Source organism: Nerophis lumbriciformis, linkage group LG05 (genome assembly GCF_033978685.3).
Source record: "Nerophis lumbriciformis linkage group LG05, RoL_Nlum_v2.1, whole genome shotgun sequence".
Classification (NCBI taxonomy): Eukaryota; Metazoa; Chordata; class Actinopteri; order Syngnathiformes; family Syngnathidae; genus Nerophis; species Nerophis lumbriciformis.
This window is the reverse complement of record NC_084552.2, coordinates 49,281,947-49,304,816: the sequence shown is the minus strand read 5'-3', so window position 1 is coordinate 49,304,816 and position 22,870 is coordinate 49,281,947. Positions and strand designations below refer to the sequence as shown.

Genomic DNA, 22,870 nt, shown 5'->3' with positions numbered 1-22,870 from the left:
CATAATGGCGATGATGTCACCTCTTTCTTTTTCCTCCGATTCTCTTGGGCTTGTTTGTACTCCTCTTTTGACCTCTGGAATGACGTCGTCTTCTGCATTTTTTTCTTCATGCGGTTGCTCATGGGAAGCCTTAAAAGGGGGACATGCAAGTTGGATTAATTTGGCCTTGAGAATAAAAATATACTGCATAAATCAGTACCTACATTTCTGGTGCTGATGTGGACTCCTCAGCAGCTGTATCTGCCGCCTCAGATGCTGTAACATCTGCATCATCACCGGCTGTTTCAGCTGCTTGTGGAGCCTCGTCCTCCATCTCTGCCTCATTGTCCCGTCCTTTCCTTCTCAGCTTGGCCCTGTTCACTCGGTTTGTCCACGCCTCACGCTTCAGTTTCTCTTCCTCAGCCATGTATAAATGTTTGAGGTGTTCAGGGTAGTCCGCCCTGTACAGCTTCGCTGTTTGCGGGGTCATGTTCTTCTTCCTCTCCTTCCGCAGAAGCTTGTTGTACTCATGCTGCAGTTTCTCCTTCCGCTTAAGTGCAAAACCTTTACCTGAGATGTGGAGAGAAACACATATTCAACAGCAGGGCTTCCCTTTACTGTATTCGATCGTGGCACACCGCCACGGCAAAATATACGCCGCCAAACGAGTACCGTTTACAATAACAACAGACAATTACGCACAATTTGTTAGAAGTTGTTTTTAATAAAGATAATGTGACTAAAAAGATCGGAGAAGTCTCTTAGACTATCGAAAAATTCTTAACAAAGTACAATATGCAGCGACAATTGAAAAATATAGCAAAACGATATTATAAAAGAAAAATATATGTTAATACTAATTATTAATAACACTGATTTGTTTGAAAATTATGTATAATTTAGTTAGCCTATATAAAGACATTGTTTTTTTAATTTTATAAACCTTTATTTATAATATGAACATTTACATACAAATCAAAAAATAATAATAAACAAAACAAGTACAGAAACAGTACAAAACAGCGCCAGGGGAATGTAAACTCAATAAAGTAACTAAAATAGAATGCAATATATATATATATATATATATATATGTAACAAAATGTAAAGCCATAGGCTCACACAAGTTCCATAAATAATCCAAATTTGGAACACAGCATCAGAGTTTTCACAGCTTTTTGGTTGTTAGGGGTAGAGGGCGTTTTAAAGTAGAGTTGTAATTATTTTTTTAAAAGGCACAATTAACAGGTCGGGTATTGAGAAACGTACATTTATGAATATAAAACTTAGCCAATAGTATAATGAGGTTGCAAAGGTAAAAATCATTTTCAAATTTATTTTTTTCATACTGTGTAAATCATCTTTAAAACAAAGCACTAATTTGTCATGAATATTGAAGCACAAAAGTACTAATAACAATGTTGTCAACTAAAAAAAAAAGAACCAAACACATAATATTAAACATAATTTGCATATTTATTGATTCAAAACAAAATATTAATGTGCACAGATTCCAACAGCTGCTTAACGCCATCTTGTGGTCAAAAGCATTAATACCTGAGACTTTATGGGGTAAGGTTTTCATATACTGTTCTGATGCAACATTTTCCCTTTTGATACCGATATTGGAGTATTGGTTGATACAGATATTGATCCAATATGATATCAGCAGCAATCATACACACTTTTATCATATTGTGGCGTGAAAAGTGAAGTGAAATTAGTCAAACAGAACAATGGTAGGTATGAAAAACACTAACCTATTTACCATCGAGAATGGACTTGTGCTGTCCTTAAGTTGAAGTGAAGTGGTATTTTTTTTTTGGCGACACCTTGTTGTCTATAGAACATGTAATGGTGACGCGTTGGTCGAAGAATTGCATAGATTTGATTTTTAAACCATTTTCAAGCCACTTTTTGACGGTCTTATTTTCGTGCCCAAGTCCTCCTCCAGACTAAGCAGCTCTTTGACTGCGTCTTCTCCCAGTCAGCCATGTTGTAGTTTATAGCGCCTCCATAGAATCTACTGACGGATCTAAGTTTGAACTAAAGTATACGCTACTTTGTATTAGAAAGGGAAACAGTGGAGAATGCTTGTGCATGTACGAGCCAGTCTGCCCCGCATAAGGACGGAGAAAAAGAAAGAACTTATTGACTACAACTGAACTAAAAAAAAAAAAAATCATACAGTGTAAATCATCCTTAAAACAAAGTACAAATTTGTCATGAATATTGTCCAGGATGAAACGACAGAATGCCCTGCCATAGTGATCGAGTGCTTTCATTTTTTTAAAGACATTGTTTGCGTCATAGAACATTATATGATGACGTCATATTGACCGCGCCCCTACCGCCACAGGTTCCTTGGCAATCTAGAAGAAACCCTGGAACAGCACATGAAGAGCTAACATTTCTTAACACACATGGTTGTTATGGAATTCTCTTTACAATGAGATAAAAGATTGTAGAAATATATTCCAATTGAAAAAAATATATAAAGACAGAACAATAAGATCATATGGACAGCTCTAAGTGTCTACATTTTGCTTTATATTTATTATTTTACTTATTTTTTGTCTGGTTTTGTATTTGTTTTGTATCATCTTGTGAGGTGTATATTACTTTTTTTTGTTCGGTTTGTACTTCATGAAGTTTTGCACTTGTTTTTTTGTGTGTTTTTTGTTTGTTTTCATTATATTTGGATGTATTTGTTTGGTGTGTATGCTTGTGAATCTGGGCTATCCATTATGTAAAACTACTTATGTTGAAGGGGGCAGGAAATATAAGATTTTCTTCATCCTGTTCCTTTGATTGATTGATTGATTGAGACTTTTATTAGTAGGTTGCACAGTGAAGTACATATTCCGTACAATTGACCACTAAATGGTAACACCCGAATACGTTTTTCAACTTGTTTAAATCGGGGTCCACTTAAATTGATTCATGATACAGATATATATTATCAGATATATACTATCATCACACAAGATAATCATCAGGGTATATACATTAATTACAATCCGGGGTGTGGAGGTTAGGTTGTTATCATCATTTCAGTCATCAACGAGAGCGAGAGCGATATTTCTGGCATAAGAAAAAGTATCTACATTTGATTATTTACCTTTGATTATTAACAGTCCGGGGAGGGTGTTAGTTTAGGGTTGAAGTTGCCTGGAGGTGTACTTTTAATGCAGTTTTGAAGGAGGATAGAGATGCCCTTTCTTTTATACCTGTTGGGAGCGCATTCCATATTGATGTGGCATAGAAAGAGAATGAGTTAAGACCTTTGTTAGATCGGAATCTGGGTTTAACGCGGTTAGTGGAGCTCCCCCTGGTGTTGTGGTTATGGCGGTCATTTACGTTAAAGAAGTAGTTTGACATGTACTTCGGTATCAGTGAGGTGAAGTACCTGTTCCTTCTCAAGCACAGGTGTGTAAATATGTGTTTAGTTGCTAAAGTTGTATTGTCTATTGATCAAAACATGCACATCAATGAAGGAGATAAATAAAATATGAGTGAATGTTATGCCCAAAGTACTTATATATTGGATTTAACAAGCACGTTTTCACTCTACCGGTAGTAATTTGAGTTTAAAGTCCGAACAATACGTTGCACAAGCGGCTAAGGTGAAAAACACCATAGTTTGTAGCCAAACTATTCCTATATACATGCATATATATTCCTATATAAATAACACGAGTAGATGTGCCAAGCGAACACGTACCTTCTTTCACACTTCCTCGAAATATTTTGTCCTCAGGAACCCATTTCTTCCTCTTTTTGACGCCGTCGGTTGGTTTTGTTGAATTCTTCCAGTTGCCTTCTTTCCGTGGGAAAGTATTTTTATTAATTTTCTGATTTATCGGCGCCATTACACTAGAATAATATAAAGTGTTTGCCCGCGTGGTCCGACTGCGTAGTCCTTGGCCGTCGCGGAGTGATGACGTTTCATGACAGACGTGAGTAAACGAGCTCAGTTTAGCAGATTGATATGGTGTACATTTCCCTTATCCACTTTAATTTTAAAGTTAATATTTCATTATTAAAATATTAAATTAGACTGCAAATAGGACTAACTAACAAAAGCTCAGAAGAAGCCTTCCATGCGCCTTAAGCAAAATCGATTATATGTTTTCAACTACTAATGCCTGGAAAATATAGGCAGTTGACTACAGGCTCGATTCACATCAGTCTTCCTTACTTTTGCAGTTTTTCAACATGATTCCGTTCTCGATCGACCTCACGGAGGTCCAGAAACGAATAGATAAAGTCACTCGGTTTTTAGGTGCAACTCTGAGCATCGCCAACGCTCACACTGTGGAGTTCTACACCCACGACGTGTGGAGCCGTTTTGTGGCCGTGTCAGCCGAGGAGGTTCTGTCTGCCATTGGCACAAGCGACCACCAGGGGGAGCCACAAGTCATAAAAGAAGGTGACTGATTGATTGATTGATTTAAACTTTTATCAGTAGATTGCACAGTATAGTACATATTCCGTACAATTAATGTAATAAATGGTAACACCCGAATACGTTTTTCAACGTGTTTAAGTCGGGGTCCACGTTAATCAATTCATGGTATTAATCAATTATTGTTTATATCAGGGGTCGGCTACCCAAAATGTTGAAAGAGTCATATTGGACCAAAAATACAAAAAAAAAAAAATATCTGTTTGGAGCCGCAAAAAATAAAAAACCTTATATAAGGGTTATGATGATGACAGAAATCTCTGTTGACAGAAATGCTGTATTTAAATTTTTATTCTACACATTTTTGCAACATTGGAAATCATTAGTAAAGCGGAGGCTTCTCACAGGATGAGATAACGTCTGGAAATGACTGGCTCAGAATGACCAAAGGTACAGATGTGTGTGTCAAAGTTAAAGGAAACGGCAGGCTGTCTTCTTCTAGTGGATTTATTACAATCTTTGCGAGCTGGGTAACGTTTGCTGTGGTCTGGAACAACATGGCACACAAACAACTATCAGAAATGCAGCCAATGTTACATACAGATAATGTGTCATGAGACCCATCCATCCATCCATTTTCTACCGCTTATTCCCTTCGGGGTCGCGGGGGCGCTGGAGCCTATTTCAGCTACAGTCGGGCGGAAGGCGGGGTACACCCTGGACAAGTCGCCACCTCATCGCAGGGCCAACACAGATAGACAGACAACTTTCACACACTAGGGCCAATTTAGTGTTGCCAATCAACCTATCCCCAGGTACATGTCTTTGGAGGTGGGAGGAAGCCGGAGTACCCGGAGGGAACCCACGCAGTCACGGGGAGAACATGCAAACTCCACACAGAAAGATCCGGAGCCCGGGATTGAACCCAAGACTACTCAGGACCTTCGTATTGTGAGGCAGACGCACTAACCCCTCTGTCACCGTGCTGCCCGTGTCATGAGACATGCTAATATAAATTAAATACACAGAGGATATTTAAGGAAATTAAATGAGCTCGAATATATCTACAAACAAGGCATAATGATGCAATATGTACATACAGCTAGCCTAAATAGCATGTTAGCATCAATTAGATTTTTGTCATGCACTGACCAAATATGCCTGATTAATACTCCAACAAGTCAATAGTATAAACAAAGCTCACCTTTGTGCATTCACGCACAGCATAAAACGTTTGGTGGACAAAATGAGACAAAGAAGAAGTGGCATACAACACGTCTTTCTGTGGCAGCATCGGAGAAAGTTGTGTGAGATCAAGGATTGCTGAAATGTGTAGGACAAAAGTGAAGCATGTTTAATATAAACAGTGGGATTTCTAACATTTAGGAAGGTTTGTGTCATGTTTATTCTACTACAGAAAATATATTAAACAAAAATTATTTTTTTTCTTCATCTTTTTCCATTTTCACACATGTCTGAAAGAGGTCCAGGGAGCCACTAGGGCGGCGTTAAAGAGCTGCATGCGGCTCTAGAACCGCGGGTTGCTGACCCCGGTTTACATTGACTGATTCTGCATTCTAATCTATTACTTTATAACAGAGCCATCCAAGACCACATTTGGGTTTTGCCACGATACAAACCGCCTGGTTGATGTCCATGAACTTTTGCGAGAAGCAAAGGCCCACTCAATTCCTGGTCTGGGACTCTGCATGAGCCGCAATGAGCTTCTGGAGGTCCTCAGACGAAACATGTCTGAATTGGGCGATACTTCCACGGATGAGTTGGAGCCTGATGAGTTTATGAACACAAAGAAATCCCATGAGGTCCAATCCATGTCGGAGGTGGTGGACTGTTTAGCCAAGTGCTGTGGAGTCAAACAGGAAAGTATAATATCTAAATGTAAACCTGTTAGGACTTTTAGAACTCATGGATCTCCATGTCATCCATGCAGGTGATAGACGTGGGTTCAGGGAAGGGCTACCTGAGCTCCTTCCTGTCCCTACAGCACGGCCTCCGGGTCTTCGGCATTGACTCGTCCAGCATCAACACGCACGGCGCCCAGGAGAGAAACCGGAAGTTGAAGAAGTTCTCCAAGGTCTACCACAAACGCAGGAAGGCTAAAAGGGAAGAAGAAGAAGAGGAGCTTCAGGAAGAGGTTGCAGAGCTGAAAACTGGAGATGAAAGTGGGCCACGGGAGGTGCTGCAGATACCAGACTCTGCAGAGGACACGGAGGAGCTCTTCCTCAGCGCCTTGTCATTGGATGTGATTCAGCCGGGGAGGACGTCTCCTCGGTCGCTGACTGATGAGGAGAGGGAGAGGAGGAAGAAGGAGAACCTGGAGAGGAAAGCCCAGAACCGGAGCAGCAGCAAAGACGCCGTTTTCTCACCGCTCACGTCATACGTTACCGCGGAAACGGAGCTTAGGGAACTCATCGATGACCTGGAGGTGAGCTAATCAGACATTTGTCAGCTGGACTTTTGTGTCTTACTAGTTTGTCTTCTTTTCCAGGATGCGGTCTTGGTGGGCCTGCACACGTGTGGCGACCTGGCTCCCAGCACCCTCAGGATGTTTGTGGCGAAAGCGGAGCTGCTGGCCGTCTGCAGCGTGGGATGCTGTTATCATCAGCTCTCTGAGGAGTTTCAACCTGACCCGCAGGGTATTTCATTAAACACACACACTCTCCATTGTTTTATCAAACCAAGAAGATAAGAGCTCAACTGCTTTATAACACATACACAAACTAACCATAGCAAAATAATAGCAGCGGGCAATGGAGAGATGTTGCTATACTAACTTAGCTCACATTAAGGGAACCTCACTAAATTCACTTTTAGTGCAATTTTCAGTTTGGACTACTTGACCTAGCAAACTTTTAAGTGTTGACTTTTGATGACATTTTCCTTGTTAACCGGTTCTATGCAGTTGTGTTGAGGTAAACACAATATTGACGCCATCTTATAACCTTTAATTGTGTTATAATACAACTGTATAAAACTGCTCGACTATAACACAATATTTATATCAACTCTATATTGTCTACATGTTGGGTCTGAATAGTGTATGGGGAGAAATATTTGTCTTTTTATGCAACCCCCCCAAAAATTGATTATCAACCAAAAAAAACCATTTGCCAACAAAAACATACATTTTAAATGTAAAAATGTATATAAAATAAAAAAAATGTATTGCAATTATTTTTTGTTTTCAAACTGTTAATTGGGTTGCCAATCATTTTTTTGTTACAAATCTTTTTTCTTGGTTGCTTACTAATTTTTTTGGGTTACAAATCAATTTTTTTGGTCGAAAATCTTTTCTTTGGTTGCAAATTTTTTGGTTACAACTCAACTTCAATGTCTTTTTAGGAAAACAAAAAATTGATTATCAACCAAAAATAAATATTTGCGGAAAAGAAAAAGGAAATTAAAAAATGGTTTTGCTTGCAATCCATTTTTTGGGTTGCTTATTCATTTCTCGGGGGTTACAAATCCGTTTTTTTGGTTAAGAATACATTCTTTGGTTACGACTTGACTTCAATCTTGTGGGTGGGGCCTCCTCTGAACAATATATTATGAGCCTTTTTTATTGGTTGGTATTACCTATTGTGTTTGGTATTTTCCCTCCAAATGTTTTGAGGGCGGAAGTAGTCAGCAGTCACGCCTTTTTATGGTCACGGCATCCTCCGAGAATGTCCAAAAAAAGGCGTTTAATATATTGTTCAAAAGAAGCCCCGCCCACAAGATTGAAGTTGCGTCATAACCCCCAAAATTTTTTTGCAACACAGAAAAAAAAGATTAGCAAAAAAATGTCTCGATGTGTTTGAACAAAAAAGTATATATACAGGTAAAAGCCAGTAAATTAGAATATTTTGAAAAACTTGATTTATTTCAGTAATTGCATTCAAAAGGTGTAACTTGTACATTATATTTATTCATTGCACACAGACTGATGCATTCAAATGTTTATTTCATTTAATTTTGATGATTTGAAGTGGCAACAAATGAAAATCCAAAATTCCGTGTGTCACAAAATTAGAATATTACTTAAGGCTAATACAAAAAAGGGATTTTTAGAAATGTTGGCCAACTGAAAAGTATGAAAATGAAAAATATGAGCATGTACAATACTCAATACTTGGTTGGAGCTCCTTTTGCCTCAATTACTGCGTTAATGCGGCGTGGCATGGAGTCGATGAGTTTCTGGCACTGCTCAGGTGTTATGAGAGCCCAGGTTGCTCTGATAGTGGCCTTCAACTCTTCTGCGTTTTTGGGTCTGGCATTCTGCATCTTCTTTTTCACAATACCCCACAGATTTTCTATGGGGCTAAGGTCAGGGGAGTTGGCGGGCCAATTTAGAACAGAAATACCATGGTCCGTAAACCAGGCACGGGTAGATTTTGCGCTGTGTGCAGGCGCCAAGTCCTGTTGGAACTTGAAATCTCCATCTCCATAGAGCAGGTCAGCAGCAGGAAGCATGAAGTGCTCTAAAACTTGCTGGTAGACGGCTGCGTTGACCCTGGATCTCAGGAAACAGAGTGGACCGACACCAGCAGATGACATGGCACCCCAAACCATCACCCAACCATGCAAATTTTGCATTTCCTTTGGAAATCGAGGTCCCAGAGTCTGGAGGAAGACAGGAGAGGCACAGGATCCACGTTGCCTGAAGTCTAGTGTAAAGTTTCCACCATCAGTGATGGTTTGGGGTGCCATGTCATCTGCTGGTGTCGGTCCACTCTGTTTCCTGAGATCCAGGGTCAACGCAGCCGTCTACCAGCAAGTTTTAGAGCACTTCATGCTTCCTGCTGCTGACCTGCTCTATGGAGATGGAGATTTCAAGTTCCAACAGGACTTGGCGCCTGCACACAGCGCAAAATCTACCCGTGCCTGGTTTACGGACCATGGTATTTCTGTTCTAAATTGGCCCGCCAACTCCCCTGACATTAGTCCCATAGAAAATCTGTGGGGTATTGTGAAAAGGAAGATGCAGAATGCCAGACCCAAAAACGCAGAAGAGTTGAAGGCCACTATCAGAGCAACCTGGGCTCTCATAACACCTGAGCAGTGCCAGAAACTCATCGACTCCATGCCACGCCGCATTAACGCAGTAATTGAGGCAAAAGGAGCTCCAACCAAGTATTGAGTATTGTACATGCTCATATTTTTCATTTTCATACTTTTCAGTTGGCCAAAATTTCTAAAAATCCCTTTTTTGTATTAGCCATAAGTAATATTCTAATTTTGTGACACACGGAATTTTGGATTTTCATTTGTTGCCACTTCAAATCATCAAAATTAAATGAAATAAACATTTGAATGCATCAGTCTGTGTGCAATGAATAAATATAATGTACAAGTTACACCTTTTGAATGCAATTACTGAAATAAATCAAGTTTTTCAAAATATTCTAATTTACTGGCTTTTACCTGTGTATATATATATATATATATAATCTACAAATAGATTGGGCGCTACCTGTTCACTCTCGCTCATAGACACATTATAACGGGACTGTCTGTGAATCTAGCTTGTTGTTGTGGCATTGTATCTCTTTCTTAGCACACCTCATACACACCTCATTCGCCAGAGAATAGGAAGACGCAGCAGGCGGGATCAGTGTTGTCTTGCCAACCTAGTGACTTTGTAGCTATATTTAGCTAGTATTCAGGACCCTCCAGATTCGTTTTTTTTTTTAAAGCAACAAATCTACCGTCTTTTTATGGTCTTATTGGACATTTTTAGAGACTCACATGAATGCACATATTGCCGCCTGTCGAAAATGACTTACAGGCATCCATCCTGCTTGACATAAAACTAACACAAAATCAAATGGCTAAAAAATGTCTTTCTAAACAGTTTTTATATTGCCTCTCATGTTTTTTGCTCACTTTTTCTCTCCCATTGCATACATTAAAATTACATACACATTCGTCATGGCGAAATATGCAAATTAGTCGTCATTTATACTCCCTCAACAGCAACTCCTGCCACAAATAGATTGCAGTCCTGTGGGAAGCACTGCCTAACTGACTAATGGTTTACGGTTAACGTCCGCAGATTGTTTGGGTTCTGTGTTCGGTTTCCCCCTGAGTCAGCACCTCCGCCGCCACTCGTGGTTCTGCGGCAGAAACGCCCGCATGTCTGCGTGCTTGGTGAGTGACTTCAAGTCAAGTATGACATGGCACTGCAGTTTGATTTTAATGCGCTGCTGTTACCTTTGGAACAGGCGCTGGAGAGAGTTGCAGTGGGCCAGGGGGTGAGTAGGCGAATAATGTTTGACACCATCAATACTCCGGTGAATTCAAAACAAAAATCAATCAAATCATTTCCAGCGACAGCTGCCCCAGACGCCATTGTTTAGAGCGCCTTTGTTTGGGGGATGTGGCGCTGGGAGCTCCAGGGCCAAAGCCCGCACGGCAACAGCGGACGCCATTAATGTGGAATGTTTATAAATATTAATGCAATCACGGCGAGACGAATCGCTAGTGGGAAGCACGAATGCGAAAACAGACTTGATTGAACTCAACAAGTCTTAATTGTTTTGTTTTTTACGCAGATCCAAATGGAGTCTCTGTTCTACCGGGCTGTCCTGCATGTTATCCTCAGGGATCACTACCACACCCATAAAAGGTAACAGGAAGTTGCTCTGTTTATGAAGTGTGGTGTATTAGTGGTACACCATGATTATTATTATCTTCTTTTTTATTATTATTACTTTATTGCAATGGTTTCACAAAATTGCACAATATAATGTCTAATAACATTGCTTCTTTTTGTAAAGAAATAAAAAATAGATTTAGTGAATGTTGCACAACACAAAAATAAGCACTGCTAAAAAAAAATTTGAATATAAAATATATACTATTTTGAATAATGTATTCATATTACACAATTACATTTAAAAATAAATTGTTTTATTTTTAGATAATTTTTCAAATAAATGTTTTTAATGTTTTTAATTTTTTTACAAATAAAATGACTTCATCCAAGATCCAATCATCAATAATTCCTTCCTCTCGCTGCAGTGAAAAGCGAGTGGGGAACGTCTACTCCAAGGCTAAATCGTTTGAGGATTACATTCGGCGGGCTCTTCGAAAACTGGACCTGGACGATTCGCAAGTTGGAACCACAATATTTGAATTTTTTGTTTTATCTTTTTAGATATTTAGTCTGATGGTCCATCTCCTTCACACACAGCTTTCTGACGGGGACATCCGACGGTACCACGATGCCTTCAGCCCGCGCCGGTCCGAAATGCATGCCTTTAATCTGGTGAGCTATTCGCACATAATCATCATCATTTGGTCCACTTCGGGTAAAACATTGTCATCCCTTCCCGTAAAGCCAGGCCAATAAACCGTTAAATGAGCTCATTATAGCCTGATGCAGAGATGATTATACAGTGAAATGACTTCTGTGGCGTCATTCATGTTTTTTTATGTGTGTGACACCAAAACCAACTTTGGTGTGTGCAGTTGAAGGTGACTCTTGCGCCCTGCATTGAAGGCCTCATTCTCTTGGATCGCCTCTGCTTCCTTAAAGAACAGGTACAAAAAAACAGAACACTATGAGATCATTTTAGCTTATCAAATATAGCAAAATACAGTTGGCTTTGTTCAAAGCGGCCGGTAGCAATAATGACCTTCAAACATGAGGAGGATCGTGCCGATAATGTTGTATAATCAAAAAACTGAACAGGAAGTGATGGCGGGGCATGAAAAAGATCCATGTGACAGGGTATCTCCAAGACTGCCAAGATACCTGTGGTGGTGGGGGCGTGGTTGTGGGCGTGGTCACCGTGGTGTCATCCAATAATTTGCAAGAAATAATTTTCTTTAAAAAAAAATTTTTTTCACTAGTGTTTTTTTACAATTGACTCTCCTTAGTTTTATACTGCTTCTAAATGTGTGTTTAAACTCCTGTGAAACTTTTATTGTTTTCTAAAGTTTGCTATATAAATAGTCATTTGGATTGGATAAACAGGCTAAAAAATGTATACATACTTTTAAAAACAGATCTGTTATTATTAATTAGTATGAAGATATATTTTTATATTGTTTAGCCTTTTTTTCTATTGTTGCTTATTGTACAAAAACTTTGAGAATTTTTCAAGTGTCATTGTAGAGTTTTTTAATGACTTTTAAAAAAAATGTCAAACTACTAGCAACAAATCTAATCTTCTGGTGTTATTATAAAATGCAGCCGTGTTAAGAAACTCTTAACTTCTGTCCCTTGATGTCTCTGATGAAAGAGGCGAGCCTCAGCAAGCATGATGTCACACTTGCGTCGCGCTGCTTCAGTTGAACTTTCTCTACCTAAAAGTTGCCGCTGTCCTCTTAATATTTGCACATTTTGTAGATTGCTGTCCAGGGTTATATCTGGTTACGTCCACATTGCAGACATGCTGACAACACTCTAGACAATGGCGTGCGTTTTGTTTACATCCAGTTTCGGCGACGCCGTTTTCGGTAATTAAAGTATTTTTTCAGTCATCGAGTTTTCGGTACATCACTCGTCAATAGTGTGCAAATAATAGGCTATATATGTATTCATTCAAACTGTAATCACCTGCAGGTGATAATGTTTATTGTCACCGGGATGAAAGTGTGTACACAGGAGGTAAAACCTGTTGGAATTGTGCCATTTGATATCATCGGATTGGTAATAAAAGTTAAAAATAGCGTCTGACTGTGTGTGATTTCTTGGGAGCTACAATATATTATATTATTTTAATTTGTTTTCAAGTTATTTTCAAGGTGTGGCGGTAATAAAAATGCTGTGGTGGTCCGCCACATTCAATTACATTAAGGGGAAACCCTGTGTGGTGATATTCCAGTATAATATGTTGCAGAAATCATGATCATGTACACTCAGCTTAATAAATTGGGCAATTCTTTTCTACAGGAAGATGGATCTTTCTCTGCTTTGGTGCAACTTTTCGACCCGCTTCTGTCACCAAGATGTTATGCTATCGTAGGACTGAAGGACGAAAGGAACAGGAAGTCACCAAAATGCGATGGCATAAATTCCTAGGATTTGCTTTACATTATTTAAAAAATGAATTGGACTTTTACTGATGAGATTCTCAGATGGATTATAACAATAAGGTCGTACTGTCAAACAAAACTTGGTGGCAACTTTTTCCCCCACTTGTGACGCCAAGGTCCTACATTACTGTTGGATTGATGGACCATACAAACAGTCACCAAAAGGTGTTGCTAATCATTCCGTGACTGTTTTCCGTGACTTTTTAAAAGTAAAGTGAGGTTTTACTGATGAGCGTCTCAGATAGATCATCTCGATTAAGCAAACAAAACTAATTATTAATTGGCGGTGCATTAAAATCAGATGTAAATAAAAAACATGTTGCAGAAATCCCAATCATAGACACTCAGTTCTATAAATCCACAATTTCCAGTAAATATTTGGACTAATTTGTCAAAAGGTGGACTTGGTTCTGTTAGATCAGTGAACCATTGTTGGGCTGCAACCAATAAATATCTGTTTCTCAGCTGCGGTACTCAGTTGTAATACACTTTTCCACCACTTGTGGCAGTAATGACAATGTTAAAGAAACAGAAAAAGTCTGGAGCTAAAGTCATTGAGAAGTTTCTTAAGCGCAAAAATTATGACTAAAGTGGCAAAGCTGTATTTTCATTTGCGCTTTAATACATAATACATTTCAGTTCAGTTAAGAAGCATATTCATTATTAAATTAGTTTGAGGTGGCGACTTGTCCAGGGTGTACCCCGCCTTCCACCCGAGTGCAGCAGTGATAGGCTCCATCACCCCCCGCGACCCAGAGTGGGACAAGCGGTAGACAATGGATGGATGGATTTATTTTGGCACAACATAATTGTATGTAAATACATTTTCCGTCAGTTATTTATGAGTCTCTTGTTATGCAGTATATTTGGTTAGTAAGCCTGACCTAATCCTAAATTGTATGTTTTAAATGAATAAGCATATTTGTGATTAACACATGGTTTCATATCATTAGACAAGGTTGTAAACTGTAAGTAGGTTAGATATACAATACTCACTTATGGCCCTGAGGTCAAAAAGGTTAAAGAAACCCTGTGTTAGATCATTCGATCACAACATTTTACAGCAGAATGCATATTTTGTTGCTTTGGTTTAACTTTTTGACCCGCTTCTGTCGCCAAGATGTTACACTATTGCAGGACTGTAAGACCACAGGAACAGGAAGTTACCAAAATGTGTTCCCGATTATTCCTATAGGATAGCTTTACATTAGATATTCCTGATAAAAATGTTCGATGGCTCATCTGGATAACGTCGTACTAATAAAGAAAAATGACCAAGAGGGGGTTGCAGTGGGGCTGGAGCCTATCTCAGCTGCACTTGGGCTGAAGGCAGTGTACACCCTGGGTTACCTAAATAATCTGTTTGGACATCTCTACTTCGGTGCAACTTTTTGACCTACTTCTGACATCAAGGTACTACATTATTGTCAGATTGACGGATCATAAGAACAGACTCACCAAAATGTGCCAGTCATTCCTAGATACTGTTTTCTGTGACTTTTTAAAAGTGAAGTGAGGTTTTCCTGATGAACGTCTCAGATGTGTCATCTCGATAATGTCGTACAACCAAAACCTGATTGAGAGACAGGAAGTGATATAATCAGATGTAAACAAAGAACATGTTGCAGAGATCATAATCAAAGATACTCAGCTCAACTCAACAGTTTACAGTAAATGTATGGACTAATTTGTCAAAAGGTGGACTTGGTTCTGTTAGATCATCAGACCTTTTGGACAATTCAATTCTACAGCAGAATGGATCCTGTGCTGCTTTGGTGCAACTTTTTGACCCGCTTCTGTCGCCAAGTTGTTACACTATCGTAGGACTGTAGGACCACAGGAACAGGAAGTTACCAAACTGTGTTCCTAGTTATTCTTCGGATTGCTTTACATAAGATTTTATTGGAAAAAATGTCAGATGGATCGTCCCGATAAAATCGTACAATCAAAAAAATGACCAGAGGCGAAAGGAAATGATTAGCGGTGCATGAAAATGAGATTAAATCAAACAATTTTGCAGAAATACCAATCATAGAAAGTCATCTCTTTAAAGCAACAGTTTCCAGTAAATAAATGGACTTATTTATCAAAGGTTGGACTTGGTTCCCTTAAGTCATCTAATCAAGACATATTGAACATCTCAACTTTGGTGCGACTTTTTGACCCACTTCTGACGCCAAGTTATTAAATTGTCGGATTGATGGACCATATGAACAGACTCACCACAATGTTTTGCCAATCAGTCCTAAGACTTTTTACAAGAAAAGTGAGATTTTACTCAGATGGATCATCTCGATAAGGTCCTACAATCAAAAAAACTGATCAGGAGAAAGTGGAAGTGATGTCGGTGCATAAAAATGCTCCATGTGCTGATACTAGTCCATTAACCAGGTGATATAATCAAAGAACATGCCATGTTTTTGTGATGTTCAGCTCTACAAGCCAGCAGCTATACAATAAATATATCGACAGAAAAGTGAGGTTTGACTGATGATGTTCGACTTTCTGCTGCAGAAGTCATGCAACACATGGCTGGAAAACACCTGGTAAAAGCGCCAGTCCTGTTTCTGATTGAATTATGTCATTTTCCCCCCCCTTTATGTTCAAGCACGTCGGGGCAGTCGGGGGGCCCTTTGGGGGTGTTTCAGGTGGACCTGGATGGCCTCTGTTTGGCTGCCCGGATCTGGAAAGAGCATTTTGCGGTTCCCCCAGTTGAGGATGGAAGAGGCCTTGACCTCTCTTTAATCTGTACAGCTGTTTTGCTCGCTCTCGCAATAAATCACGACGGTCGTATGCTTGGAAATGAATATTATGCAGCCGGGCAGACGCATGAATTATGTATGGAATCAGACGTCATGTCAAGCTGCAGCGGTGGAGGTGCACCACAAACATCTTGTTGTGTTGTTTCCTGAAATAAAAGTACGCCGTTTGCACCATTCCTGTCAAATTCACACGTGTGGTCAGGAAATATTTTCACGTTAAAAGAGTCAGGATGAAGTTTTTTTTGGCAGGAATTAGCCAATAAATATGAGTGGATTCTTTCACAACAACACACCAGGGTGCAGGTTTGTGTTTGTTTCCTTGCTCCAGTGTTAATATTATTACCATCAGTGTGCTATTATTACTTATCGAGATGGAAAAGACCGCGGCACGGCCTCTCCAGCTGTGATGATCAGTTTCCTGCGTGATGTTTATCTGCAGGGGTGAAGAAGCAGTGGTTCCGGAGTAAATAGCAAAGGGAAATGGCACACTATGTTTGGCCTACAGCGCAAAGGAAAGGAAATCTTTTCGTAGAGCGACGGAAATGCTGTCAGTGGCAAAAGTTTGATCTCTTTTGTTTCCCACGTGTCTCTTAAATTAGACATTTTGTGTGCAGATCATTTTTAATAGATGTTTTAAGTCAGGCAGGAACCAGGTGATAATAAAATAATCTTTAATGTTAAACATGTGTGGAAAAAGACCTTTTACATAAGATATACATCATAACAAATAAACCACAGGACACTCACTGAACTGACTCGCATACTTTTAAAACATTATTTACCCACTATTTATTTTTATATAACTGTTTTTGTTAGTTTTGTATTATCATGTTGTATATTTTTAATGTGTTTAGCATTTTTAGGACTTTAACAAAAACATTTCGTCAAAATAATTTGAATTGAAAATTTTAATGATAAATTATTTACCTAAACCATATTCCTATTTTATGGTTTAAAATGTATTTAATATTAAAGATTTCCCCCCCTCCATTTTGTTCATTATTTTGAATGAATATATTAATGTTGCATCATTTATTTACAGCATATCTTCCATATTTGTATTTTTAAGACTTTTTAGATAACTTTTGTTGAAATTATTTTTGACATCATTATTACATATTAATGATACATTATGGATGGATGGATGGATGGATAGTATTTACCAATATATTTATGAAATATTTGAAACTATTAAATTAAATATATATATTTCTTAATATATAAATATATGTGTAAAATATTTTTAATCTTGTATTTATTTATTTACATTTGAAATTATTTAATTTATGTATTGATCACCAAAAATAATTATTTTCTCAATGCGCTTTATGAATTATTAAAAAGGCTACTACATTTAATAATTTAATTAACAATAATTAAAATAAATAATGAAATAATAATAATAAATACAAAATAATTTAATAAAATAATTACAAAAAAGGTTTAGAATTTCAACCTTCCAGAAATCACCTTATTTTCATGAATTTGAAAAAAAATATATTACATTATTGGACCATTATAACATTTAATGTTTCCCATGCACATTTTGGTCCATTAGGTGTTTAAAACCCGAACTGCAAGGAAGCGAAGTGAGCTATAAATGAAAGATAAATACTGTAAGTATAATCAATACAAACAAATGCCGCTGAATGTGTTTGCTTAATTACTGATATTTTGTGAATAGATTCTCGAGCGCCATGCAGTAAACAAGACAAGTGTTACTGTAACCTGTTTATCTAGTTTTGTACTCAATGCAACAATGTTGTTCCTTTCTGGTCCTAATCCTTAATCACTTGTGCTGGCAGAAAGAAGCACTGAGACTCAACCTCAGCTTGTTCCAGCGGGTTTAGTAAGGGTGCAATTATTGTGTGAATGCTGAAAAACATTACACAATCAAAAAGCTTGCATGCTTTAAGTCAAATATTTTGTTACATCATGCATGCTGACGTTATCACGTTTGCTTTTTAAATAATTCCGTAGATATACTCCTCCGAAGTCAAATATTTTGTTAATTCATGCATGCTATCTGTTCATGCTTTTTACGGTAACATGCCAGCTATTTTAGTGCATTTTGCAGGTATACACTTCAGTGTAAAATATTTTGTTACTTCATGCATGCTGGTGGAACAGGGGTTAGTGCTGGTGCCTCACAATAAGAAGGTTCTGGGTTTGATCCCTGTGGTCGCGGTCTTGTGGAGTTTGCATGTTCTCCACATGACTGTGTGGGTTCCCTCCGGGTACTCCGGCTTCCTCCCACCTCCAAAGACATGCACCTGGGGATAGGTTGATTGGCAACACTAAATGGTCCCTAGTGTGTGAATGTTGTCTGTCTATCTGTGTTGGCCCTGTGATGAGGTGGCGACTTGTCCAGGGTGTAGCCTGCTTTCCGCCCCAGTGCCACTGGGATAGGCTCCAGCACCCCCACGACCCCCGAGAGGGACAAGTGGCAGCAAATGGATGGATGGATTTCACGCACACTAACTTTTAACGTTACCATACGTTACCTCTTTTTTTTTAATTTTTTTTTTTACCTAATTTTGCATTTATACACCAGAGCCGTAAATGTTGTTACTTGGCTTGACGCATATTAAATATTAGCATGCTAACATGCTAACGTTAGCATGCTAGCCTTTTAGCTCATTTTGCAGGCACACATATTAACTGTTAGCATGCTAACATTAGCATGATAGCTTTTTAGCCTATTTTGCAGATAAACATCTCAGACTTAAATATATGCACGCTAGCTGTTTTAGCACATTTTACAGGTATTCGCCTCAGAGTCAAATAATTTGTTACTTTGCACATGTCAACTGTTAACATGTTAACGTTAGTATGCTAGCCTTTTTAGCTCATATTGTAGGCACATACCTCAAAGTGAAATATTGTGTTACGTCACGCATGCTAACTGTTAGCATGCTAACATTGGCATGATAGCTTTTTAGCCTATTTTGCAGATAAACATCTCAGACTTAAATATATGCACGCTAGCTGTTTTAGCACATTTTACAGGTATTCGCCTCAGAGTAGGGTGACCAGGTGTCCGGATTTAGGCCGGACAGTCCGGATTTTTAATGCCCTGTCCGGCGTCCGGCGCAGCTTCAAGCCGGACACGTATTTGTCCTCCTTTTTGAGGCACTAGGCTTGAAGAGCGGAGTTTTTTCATCTTTGCTGGGCTGCAGCGCAATAGCCAATCAAAGACCGTAAAAAATGCCCCCAACGCAGTAACGTATCAAATGATTGGCTAAGAGCTGTGTCGGATACAAATCTGCTTATCATTGGTTAAAAAAGTAAACAAGGGTCCATGTGCTGTTGCGGCATTGACAGAAAGTTAGCATCATGCCAAAACGCAAGACCTCGTTTAATTCTGAATGGATAAAAGAGAACGAATTTATAACGAAAAGCAGTCGAGACTCATTCCATGGCTTCTGCACACTTTGTCGATGTGATGTCGACGTAAGTAGTCAGGGGAAAGCTGCAATTGAACGGCATGCGGGTGCGCGGATAAACATAAAAGTAATAAACGTGCGGCAAGTACCTCTTCAATGAGGACATTTTTTCGTGAAGTTTCGTCGCCCCTGGATGACAAGATAACCGCTGCGGAGCTGTGCAAGGTGTACCATGCTGTAAAGCAGTGGTTCTCAAATGGGGGTACGCGTACCCCTGGGGGTATGTAATGTAATGTAAGTTCATAAACTGAACATCAAATCAAGTAGGCTATTCCATTCATTACCATAAACCCAGAGTTTCCCCCATGCCATGATGGTTTGACCATGTGAAAAGAAATGCAACAATGCAATATTCAGTCTTGACAGCTAGATTTTTTGTAGACATGTTCCATAAATATTGATGTTAAAAATTTCTTTTCTTGTGAAGAAATGTTTAGAATTAAGTTCCTGAATCCAGGTGGATCTCTATTACAATCCCCAAAGAGGGCACTTTAAGTTGATGATTACTTCTATGTGTAGAAATCTTTATTTATAATTGAATCACTTGTTTATTTTTCAACAAGTTTTTAGTTATTTTATATATATTTTTCCAAATAGTTCAAGAAAGACCACTACAAATGAGCAATATTTTGCACTGTTATACAATTTAATAAATCAGAAACTGATGACATAGTGCTGTATTTTACTTCTTTATCTCTTTTTTTCAACCAAAAATGCTTTGCTCTGATTAGGGGGTACTTAAATTAAAAAAATGTTCACAGGGGGTACATCACTGAAAAAAGGTTGAGAACCACTGCTGTAAAGCATCACCAGTCCTACAGAAGTTTAGACTGCGGCATGAAAGTGGACCAGGAGATTTTCAGTGACTATCCCACAGCTAAAGGGATGGCCTGTGGCCGAACAAAAGCCAAGGCATTGTGCGAGAACGTCATCACTCACTATTCGGTACAGGAACATACCGACTACATAAAAGAAAACAACCTACCCTTTTCCGTGGCAACCGACGCCTCAAATAAAGGAACAAACAAGTGTTTTCCCATTGTGGTAAGGTATTTTCACTTTGATGAAGGCATCCAACATGTCCTGTTGGATTTTTATAGTGACAGCAACGAAACGTCAGAAGCCATAACAAACCAGCTGCTGGCAAAACTTGAGATGTCTGGCTTAGAGGTGAAAAACATGTCTGCATATGCAGCAGACAATGCCAGTGTCAATTGTGGCAAACATAACAGTGTGTATCAGAAGCTGAAACTGAGCCAAAAAGATGTGCTCCCTGCAAACTGTTTGGCCCATATTCTGCATAACGCAATCAGATATGCAGCAAGCAGCCTTGATGTTGATGTGGAAAATTTTTTGTGGCATTTTTCTTTTTATTATATATGTTAACTACATTTAAGTCCACACATGTTATGCTTTGTGGCACTCTGCACTTGAAAAGATTCATCTCAGTGGTCACTTTTTGAACACCACAATGTATTGAATAAATACAAATACTGTTAACAAACACTTGACTTTAATATTTTTTCCTATTCAGCCACACAAACATCATCTTTAAACCACTCAAAATTGTACTATAAATAAGGTATACCAGAATAGAGTCCTATGTACACCATAGTAATTTATTGATATGCCGCATAATGTCCTCCTTTTTGGTGTCATGGAAATGGTCACCCTACCTCAGAGTCAAATAATTTGTTACTTTGCACATATTGTGTTACATCACGCATGCTAACTGTTAGCATGCTAACATTAGCATGATAGCTTTTTAGCCTATTTTGCAGATAAACATCTCAGACTTAAATATATGCACGCTAGCTGTTTTAGCACATTTTACAGGTATTCGCCTCAGAGTCAAATAATTTGTTACTTTGCACATGTCAACTGTTAACATGTTAACGTTAGCATGCTAGCCTTTTTAGCTCATATTGCAGGCACATACCTCAAAGTGAAATATTGTGTTACGTCACGCATGCTAACTGTTAGCATGCTAACATTAGCATGATAGCTTTTTAGCCTATTTTGCAGATAAACATATCAGACTTAAGTATAAGCACCCTAGCTATTTTAGCACATTTTATAGGTATTCGCGTCAGAGTCAAATCATTGGTTACTTTGCACATGTCAACTGTTAACATGTTAATGTTAGCATGCCAGCTATTTTAGCACGCTTAAAGTCAAATATTTTGTTGCTTCAAGCATACTAACTGTTAACAAGCTGGCTATTTTAACACATTGTGCCGGTATAGCCCTCAGAGTCAGATATGTTGTTACTTCACAAATGCTAACTGTTAGCATGCTAAAGTTAACATGTTCGCGCGCTAACTTTTTTTGAAGCTCATTTTGCAGATATACACCCAAGTGGTATATTTTGTTACTTGATGCTATCTGGCCAGCCTGCAAACCGATAGCATTTCAGTTGGGCTTTTCAGCATGCACTCCCACTCAATGTCTACTGAAATATCTACCGTATTTTTCGGAGTATAAGTCGCTGCGTAGTATAAGTCGCACAGGCCGAAAATGCATAATAAAGAAGGAAAAAACCATATATAAGTCGCACTGGAGTATAAGTCGCATTTTTTGGGGAAATTTATTTGATAAAACCCAACACCAAGAATAGACATTTGAAAGGCAATTTAAAATAAATAAAGAATAGTGAACAACAGGCTGAATAAGTGTACGGTGTATGACGCATAAATAACCAACTGAGAACGTGCCTGGTATGTTAACGTAACATATTATGGTAAGAGTCATTCAAATAACTATAACATATAGAACATGCTATACGTTTACCAAACAATATGTCACTCCTAATCGCTAAATCCCATGAAATCTTATACGTCTAGTCTCTTACGTGAATGAGCTAAATAATATTATTTGATATTTTACGGTAATGTGTTGATAATGTCACACATAAGTCGCTCTTGAGTATAAGTCGCACCCCCGGCCAAACTATGAAAAAACTGCGACTTATAGTCCGAAAAATACGGTAGTTGTAAATCATGTTGGTGCATTGAAAGCGGACCATGCTACCAAAACAGTGTCTTCTTAATTAGTCTCTTTAGGATAGCTCACCTCCGCCTGTCTCGCCCTGTGCATGCTTCTCCATCTGTGGTGTCCTCCCTGCAGAATTCCGCCTCAGAAACCTCCGACAGCGTGCCAGGCTTTGGTGCAGCTGGCCGTTAGCGGGACCCGGCTGGCGTCCATATGTGTCCTCGCCGTATAAATGACCC

The 22,870-nt window shown here is 38.8% G+C and overlaps 3 protein-coding genes and 1 long non-coding RNA gene across 5 annotated transcripts in view; 1 reads left to right on the top strand and 3 right to left on the bottom strand.

The window, feature by feature from the left end:
* ccdc59 (coiled-coil domain containing 59) overlaps positions 1-4,157 on the bottom strand; it is a 5,990-nt gene extending 1,833 nt beyond the window's left edge. The window contains exons 1-3 of the mRNA XM_061959485.1: positions 3,704-4,157; positions 204-549; positions 21-129 (exon numbers count right to left, since the gene is read on the bottom strand). Of these exons, the coding sequence (XP_061815469.1) occupies positions 21-129; positions 204-549; positions 3,704-3,851 (603 nt within the window). The 5' untranslated portion in view covers positions 3,852-4,157. The remainder of the gene's footprint in view (positions 1-20; positions 130-203; positions 550-3,703) is intronic.
* cracr2ab (calcium release activated channel regulator 2Ab) overlaps positions 1-4,315 on the bottom strand; it is a 24,214-nt gene extending 19,899 nt beyond the window's left edge. For both annotated transcript variants that reach the window (XM_061959479.2, XM_061959480.2), the window contains exon 1: positions 4,181-4,315. The gene's annotated coding sequence lies outside the window, so the exon portion shown is untranslated. The remainder of the gene's footprint in view (positions 1-4,180) is intronic.
* On the top strand, positions 4,198-14,302 carry mettl25 (methyltransferase like 25). The gene is made up of 11 exons (XM_061959486.2): positions 4,198-4,411; positions 5,987-6,294; positions 6,339-6,833; positions 6,897-7,044; positions 10,443-10,537; positions 10,612-10,641; positions 10,942-11,015; positions 11,411-11,504; positions 11,583-11,657; positions 11,861-11,932; positions 13,290-14,302. Exons 1-11 carry the CDS (start codon positions 4,198-4,200, stop codon positions 13,416-13,418), a joined length of 1,734 nt encoding a protein of 577 aa, XP_061815470.1. The 3' UTR covers positions 13,419-14,302.
* On the bottom strand, positions 11,326-22,870 carry LOC133606210 (uncharacterized). Its single transcript, XR_009815223.2, has 3 exons — positions 22,713-22,870; positions 14,891-15,005; positions 11,326-11,920 (listed from the first exon to the last, which is right to left on the bottom strand). It is a non-coding gene; the product is annotated as an uncharacterized lncRNA (long non-coding RNA).

What these genes read in the sequence shown, in the direction of transcription:
- mettl25 (XM_061959486.2), top strand. Translation starts at nt 4,198, where the DNA reads ATGATTCCGTTCTCGATCGACCTCACGGAGGTCCAGAAACGAATAGAT. An exon ending in GAGTTGCAGTGGGCCAGGGG is followed by an intron (nt 10,642 to 10,941) that starts GTGAGTAGGCGA and finishes TTTTTTACGCAG; the next exon opens with ATCCAAATGGAGTCTCTGTT. An exon ending in AAATGCATGCCTTTAATCTG is followed by an intron (nt 11,658 to 11,860) that starts GTGAGCTATTCG and finishes TGGTGTGTGCAG; the next exon opens with TTGAAGGTGACTCTTGCGCC.